The sequence below is a fragment of the Typha latifolia genome, chromosome 4 (genome assembly GCF_019914945.1).
Source record: "Typha latifolia isolate L0001 chromosome 4, TyphaL0001v2, whole genome shotgun sequence".
In the NCBI taxonomy this organism is placed as follows: domain Eukaryota; kingdom Viridiplantae; phylum Streptophyta; class Magnoliopsida; order Poales; family Typhaceae; genus Typha; species Typha latifolia.
The window spans coordinates 18006219-18013896 of record NC_133089.1 but is presented as its reverse complement, the minus strand read 5'-3'; the positions used below and the strand labels follow the sequence as shown (position 1 = coordinate 18013896).

General features: G+C 39.7%; 2 protein-coding genes across 2 annotated transcripts; one reads left to right on the top strand and one right to left on the bottom strand.

The window, feature by feature from the left end:
- The first annotated feature begins 363 nt into the window (after window positions 1-363).
- On the top strand, window positions 364-948 carry LOC140787370 (pterocarpan synthase 1). Its single transcript, XM_073136263.1, has one exon. It carries the CDS (start codon window positions 364-366, stop codon window positions 910-912), a length of 549 nt encoding a protein of 182 aa, XP_072992364.1. The 3' UTR covers window positions 913-948.
- Window positions 949-5073: 4125 nt separating this feature from the next.
- On the bottom strand, window positions 5074-6900 carry LOC140785752 (uncharacterized). The gene is made up of 5 exons (XM_073133733.1): window positions 6399-6900; window positions 6199-6276; window positions 5980-6079; window positions 5746-5879; window positions 5074-5611 (listed from the first exon to the last, which is right to left on the bottom strand). The coding sequence occupies exons 1-5, from the start codon at window positions 6798-6800 to the stop codon at window positions 5384-5386; spliced, it is 942 nt and encodes a 313-aa protein (XP_072989834.1). The 5' UTR covers window positions 6801-6900; the 3' UTR covers window positions 5074-5383.
- Window positions 6901-7678: the final 778 nt, after the last annotated feature.

Below are 7678 nucleotides of genomic sequence, written 5' to 3'. Positions count from 1 at the left end.
ACGGTCCTCATCTAACGTGCGTGACGACGGCAAGTACTGTTTAACATACCTGGTCAATGGATGCAATATCATACAATCGTTATATATTATTCGACGTGGTAACTTCTATTCAACGGCTTCCATAAAAAGCACGCATGCATCGATCACTTTTCTTCAGAAACCATGAGATCAGCTCACCTAATAAGTCGTCCCTATACATGGTAGAGGTTTTGGTGATTAGTATATGGTTTAGTTATGACCTAGCGCATCAATTAATTTTTAGTTGTGGAGCAAGTATAGGCCGTGGAACAATTTTAACTTTTCACGGTATAAGAGCAGATTTTGTGCCAACCAATCAAGGCATTCCCAGGTGCATGACTTACAATGTTATCCAGGGTCATATTCTTTGCAGCAGCTTCAGCTGCCATTCTCGCCGTCGTACTCCTCGCCACAGTCTCACCGCTCCCCAAGAAGTCACGGCAAGAAAATTCTAAGCCTTGGCTAGCCATCTCCTTATACGTTCAGCCTCGTCCCCAGGCACATCCTAACCAGCAAGGGAGCCTGCGATCAAACAGTGCATTCATCTTCCACCATAATCTCACACAAGGGCCAAAGAACACGTCTCGAGTTATTGGAAGAGCTCAAGGCTTCGTCGTTCCGGTAGAGAACTCCGCGCTCTCAGCTTTCAACATCGTATATTTGACCTTGGATACACCTGAGTATTCTGGTAGCCTTGGCCTAGAAGCCAAGCAGGCGGGACATGGAACCAGAGAAGAGCTCACAGTGGTTGGAGGGACTGGATCCTTCGCCTTTGCCCGAGGACTTGCAGTTTCTGCTTCGACAGGTGGATGGCTGTCTAATGACGATGACGCTATGTACCATCTGAAGCTCAGGTTGCGATTCCCAGGGGAGTCTCCTACTACTCCTGGATGATTATTAATTATCTATTAACTATGCTGTCTTAGATCAACGCGTCGGTGAGCAAGCTAATCAAGAGTTATAATTAATTAACTTCAGAGAGAGACGGAATATTTTTATTTAACATTTTTATCTTTCTTAATTTAGGCGTACGCACAAACGCCAGTTAATTTCTATATGTAGCTACTATGCGACCCTGTTCTCATAATTTGTCGCGGAAGCGAAAGGGTAGATCCAGATCGCTGAGCACTCAGCTAGATCCATGAGCTACTTTTCAGAGATCTCTATAAATCATACATTAATGTTAACCATGTTACCGTGAGTTTCCTTTGATGTATAATATACTGCATCATATCTCTTATGTGTATTTTCTGAAGAAAAGAAAACCACATCCTCCTCCTATATCTTTTTTTTTATTATAAAATCATATGTTATATTTAAATTAGAAGTATTCATTCAATCTGTCAATTAACCATCCGTGGCCTGGAAGCATGTTACTTGACCAAAATGAGCGCGCGCATGTTTGAGAAAACTTGACGGTGTTTGTTTGACTCCCATCTATTGGATTGAATGTCGTTAAAACGGACATCTTGCACATTTTGTGCCGCCTGTTGTGAGCCCCTAATGGTGTTGAAGATTGGCTCGAACTAGAAAAGTTGTTCCAACCGGCCTGCTGCACATCGCTAGCGTTCCAAATTTATGTTCCAGCATTCGAATGAGTTCATCTCCATTCCAATGACTTAAAGACGTTCAATAATCCATGAGTTCGGAATGAGCAGATAGTAGAAGACCATTTGAGCGAGTTAAGCTTCGAACGCGCACTTGATTTTTTTTTTCTCTATCAAATTATACCTATAAATAGAATAATTAAAGTTTAAGGGCAGAAATAATGGCAAATTTTGATATGGAGAATATGAAACTTTATATCGCCCGTGAACCTAAGCATATCATCGAACAAAGTAAATCTCATATTTCTTATTTTATTTTTTATGATTTATTTATATTAGTGTTCTTATTCGTCGTTAGATTAGTTGATAGCTATTACTCTATCATTAGCATTTTATTTGTGATATTCCCAATTTGGTATTGCTTTTATCCATTGCTATTCAATTATTGTGCTGTGGCTGGTTAGGAATCGGTTTTCGTTGTCCTCCACCTTATGGAATTACCCAAACAAGCGGTTACTATGCATACTTAAGAATATCATGTAAATCAAAATTCTAAATTCGATCACTCGTATGTGTAGTGGTACTTTCCTTATGCGATGGATGCTCTTCTAGCTTGAGAAAAAGAGCGAACATTTTTTTTTAAATAAATTATTCTTATATAATCCTTCTATTGATTATCTTGTGATTTTTTGGTAATAATTAGTATGCTCACATCTGCTGTTGTTATAATAAATTTTGTTACAATAAACTCTCTCCAAATTGTGGGTTGGGTTTTGGTGCTCTACTACCACGAGCATACAACATTCTAACGAGAACCCACTCTCCCTTAAATAAGTCTTGCTTGTGGAATGTTCTAACCATCATCAGTCTCCAACCAAGTTTAGAAACCATAGATTAGCAAGAAGACAATGAGAGCAAATTTTCAAATCGCTCGCTTCTCCGCACCAAAACAAGAGAGCAAGTGAGAAACCTTCTCTTGCTTACAACACACTTATATTTAAGTAAATTCAAGTTCTCCTGTATATCCTTCCAATTAACTCAAACTGCATAATTAAACTCAAACCATCGTAACTCACTCCACGGGTTCGCTAAGCTAACCCAAATAAAAATGTAGTTTGAATAGTGAATTAGATAACACAAACCCACAATCAAACTACCAAACTCAAGGACCTTACCTGCACTGGAATGCTCCCTTGCGCTCTCCTTTTCTTCTTTCTCCTTATTGTCCCTCGGTTTTCTCGTCTAGCTAGGTAGCGTATATTCGATGTGTCGAAGATCAGCTTGAATTAAGGCAATTGTTCAAACAAGATTGGATTCGTTCGAACAGATTTGCTACAGATCAATATTCCGGGTTCCATGTGTTGGAGCATTTTAGCAGGCCTTGATGGCGTTCAAACGCCTAGGCTCGAAAAGATTTTTCACCCCAGTGACGTTCGAACGAATTCTGAGAACGTTCGAATGTCATTTAATTTGCATTTTGAATTAATATTTCGAGATGTTGAACGAGCTTGCAAACATTTGAATGCCTTGAGGGGTTTTAGGATTATTATTCAAGGAAAGAAATAGAAAGAGAAGATTTTTATAAGAGGAGAAAGCTTTGTGAGAAAGCATTTATCTATTATTTTGGGAGAGATTGGAGGTAGAAACGCTTGCATTAATTTGTATCTATTCAGGCTTGTGATTATCTTGGATGATTAGAAGTTCTCTAAATCTAGTATCTTAATTTAATTTTTTTATATTAATATTAGTTTTACTAATATTTTATTTATTCTAATCTATTGCTAATCCTATTGGGCTTCTTTAGAGTTGATCGGAAATCCACCCAATTGGAGGTCTGCACAATAGAATGTTACTTTGGTTGTTGGACATTTGGTGAAAATAATTTCTCCTTTTCTCTGATTTTTCATGTGTTGTACAAATACTTAAACAGGTGAAGGAAGCGGAAGAAAGACCTTCACCTCCAAATATCACAAATAGGAATAGTAAAGAAAAACCAATGCAATGTTTGAGAAAAACTCCAATGAGGTGTTAATGGTAATTAAAATAGCACTAAATAAGTTTTAATTATAGATTAAGCACCTCAATGCAAGCAATCACTAAAATGGAAGCAATAGAGACAATAGAGAGAGAGGGAGATAATATTTATGTGGTTCGGCAATGTGTCAACATCCACGAGCGGAGCAATCTTTTTTACTTTATAAATCCATCACTTACAAAGAGTTTAATAACTCTAATCACTCTCAATACAATAGTAGCTCAACCTTCATAAATGTTCTTCCAACTACTAAGCTCTAAAAAACACACTTTAGTATTTATAGGCAGGTTCATATTTAGGATTTTTCTGCGTCGCGTAACGCCCTCGGGAGTGCATTCGAACGCGCCCAATATTAATACAGCAGAACCAAAGGGGCGTTCAAACGCAGGAGGGGGCCGTTCGAATGCCTACATCACAAACTGCTCTCGGATTGGATCCGCGCCCTGCATCAAAGGCTGCTCTCGGGTTGGGGTTTCCGTTCGAACGCGACTGGGCCGTTCGAAAGCCTACATTACAGACCTCTGTCTGGAACCGCGTTCGAACGCCCCCCGCGCCGGCATAAGATTGCTGAAACTAAATTTGAGTCAATTTTTAACATCATGCACACCAACTAAAATTATGAATGCACACTGCTTTACATAAGGAAGCATTTCTTACTGAGATGATTGATTAATGAACTATATTTGAATTGTTTGTAAGGGCACCCCGTACTAGATATTTCCTTTGGTTCAAGCATCTTCCTTGTGAATACAAACCTCTATATCTATAGGTCATGCAGTCTCCTCAAATGGTGATGTTTAGCTAGCACGACAAAGGCTAGAACCCTTCGAAGATTGATGTGTATTTTCTTAGATGCTGGCCTAGCTTGCAAAAGCTTTCTAGATCTGTAAATGGTGATGTTGTACCTTATTACCTTTCTCCTTTTCAATCCATTGGCATCCATGTTCTGAAGTACTCTCTTCATATATGATGGTCCTAAATATTTTGGACTCTTAGCACAGACGTCAATGATAAAAGAAAAGTTTGGTTTGTTCTGAATGAGCGAATTAAAGATGTCCTGAATAAAAATTGTCTTGAAATTCCGTAAAATAAAAATGCCATCATGTTGCAGTATAGCCATTCTTCTTTCTTGTAAACTTTCAATTTTTTTTTTCTTAAAGCTCATGTCTCTGGCACTTTTCTTTTTTCCTTTAATTCTTGACCGGTCCTCATGTCTCTTGCAATTGGATATGAAATTCCTCTAATAATTAATGTGTATTCAGGGTTAATGTGATTTACCTGCATCTGATCATATGTTTGGTGGTGGGAGTTGGCCTAAATTAGAATGTAGAGGCTAGACCTGGAGTACGTGCGATACATTCAGAGCTGTTTTACCGTTAATTGTTTATTGGTGGTAGGTGAAGTGAATAATTTATGTGGGAGTTCTTCCCTACGTACCGTCATCAATTTAGAATACAAAGGAGAGAAGTGGACAATTGTTTAAGAAAAAGAATCGTCGCCAGTAACATTACTTTCTCATAATTACAGTACTCAATTCCCCATCTGCATGGGCGGTTTCTACGAATTTCCTGAAAGAAACTTTTCATCCTACATTCATTCTATCTTTATCGAAAATTAATGAATCCTGTAAGAAATTTGAGCAAACAAAAACGTAGTCCGGTAGATGATCTTCGGGCATCACTGCATATACAACTGGGAGGCATCATCGATCCCCTCCCTTATCGAGCTGCTTCTCTTGTGGTGATGCCATAAGTCTCTCTCCTACGTGCGGAATTCTATTGTATTAAATAGACATACTTCTGCTTGGCATCATCGTGAGTTTTGAGAGGAGGAGAACACAAGCTGAGAAGACGAACACTGCTCCCGCAAAACAAGCGAGATCCAATCCACTAACCAGGGGCACATTCTTGAACTTGTCGAGTACACCTCCTTGAAGTATCAACAGTACGGCATGCGCAATTCTTGATTTTGCTTGCGATATTGATTGCATCTCTATTCCCTCTATAAACTTCTGAAATGATACCGGCGCTATGTATTGTGAGATTTCCCGGTAGAAATTTTGAAAACAACAACGGATATATATATATATATATATATATATACAAATTTCAATTACATACAGGCCAAAAGTAACTAATTAATTACCTTTAGACTGAATAACCCAAAGTTCGATTGAGCAGTCTGCCATCGATTTTTCTTCTTTATTTCGTTCGAATTTGCAAACATGACGTACAATCCCAAACCAAAAGTAAGCAGAGCAGTGCCCAGAAGAAACATATCTGCAGCAAATTAATTAAGAAAAGCTTGATTAAGACATGCAATCCGGGCAGCTATTGGAAGTTCATTAATCCTTTGGAAAAATATCATAACTTTACGAACCTATTGCTTCCACAAGCAGTTTTATGATTTCCCCATGATCGACCCTTTGTGACAAGGTGCGAAAATATTGGAAAAAGGATTCCAGAACAAGGAAGCAGCCCTATAACCAATTGAAGCCAAGGCAACAATCTTTCAGTCATTAAGATTCTGGGGATTAAGTAGGAAAAAATGTTCTTGAAGTCACTAATTATTAAGAGATGCAGTGAACAAATAAATTACCTCGACAAAGCACAAGACGGATCCTACGAGGGATCCCGCAACTGCAATGAATGTGAAGGACTGGCATCCAATGATCCCCTATATATATTTATAAATTAATGTTAAGCGTACGTATCGTAGGTGTAAGAAAGGAGATCTTAAAGGTTTGCCAATATCCTGAGAGAGATAAAATTAAGAAAACAAGCAAAAGATGTACACACCTTTTCAAGAAAAATCTCGAAGATGGTCGTCCAACATTTCTTCGTTAATGACGGCCATCTCTGACCAAATAGCCTTATACGGACCGTTCTCACTAGCTCATTGCCAAAAGATCTGGATGGAAGGCCTGTTGTCCGTCTTCCTATTTCCAAAGAAGAAGTCTTCCCTAACTGTTTCTCGGGTGCAATCACGGTCATATCCAAGGAAGCCGCCACGCTGGTAGTCGTCCACGTCCCTTGATGGTTTGGTCGACAATTTCTCTTCTCTATATTCCAGGGAAACTTTAGAGATGGGAGACGATAAGGAATGCTGGAAGGAGAAGTAGAGGAGTGAAGATGATCTGATTGGAGAGCTCTGACGGGCCCAAGTAATCGACTTGCTCCTGCAGCAGCCGTAGGCGCCATTGTTCTAATGATCTGATCTATGGATGGATGCTTTGAAAGCTAGCAGTAGCTTCTTCCTGAACGATCCTAGTTGCGGTGAGCTGTATTTATAGATCTGGGGAGGAGGAGATACTAAATTAAAGTCATGAGGAGCTGGTAGGAAAAAAGCAGCATGCAGGTACACGTGTGTATGCCTAGTGGAGGAATCAAAAGAAGATTCTCGGTATATCGATCATTTGGCGGGATTCGGCCGTTGCTATTCAACGGCAAGAGAGAAGAGGATGGACATTTAATAGGAGCCGAACACGTGTACAGAGAGAATCCATTAATTCTGAGACCTGAGACTTCCAAGCCATCGTGTGGGCCGCTCGTTTCGCTCTCAGAGAGCATAAAATTCGCGTGGCGGCAGAGGAACGCGGGAGGAGCACGTACGTGCGAGACACCGACAGTCGATCGAGCTTCCGTTAAGCTTCGCAGTGGCTTCTACCTGCAAATTGGACGGTTTGGAACGGAGACAGGCACAAGGGCTGGGCAAATAATTAATGTCAGTATAAGCCTTTCCCAGTCACCGGTCCAAGTTCATCATATACTTACAAGTTGGATCTAGGAATTAACGAAGAATGTACCTACCATGTCTATTTGCTACATGTACAACCTACCTCCCTCCCTCCCTCCCCCAAACAGACGAACCGACAGATCAGAGAGAAGAAATGCCATGATAGCTGCTGCTTCTTCTTCTTCTTCTTCTTCTTCTAACGGTGCGTTTAGTAGCAGCCTGTCCATTTGCTACACAAATTAATACGCAATGTCAGATAAACGCACCTTTACTTCTATGATGATGCGATGATTGATACATGTCCAGTATTATATTAGATCTTGTGTAATTACCACGTGTGCTT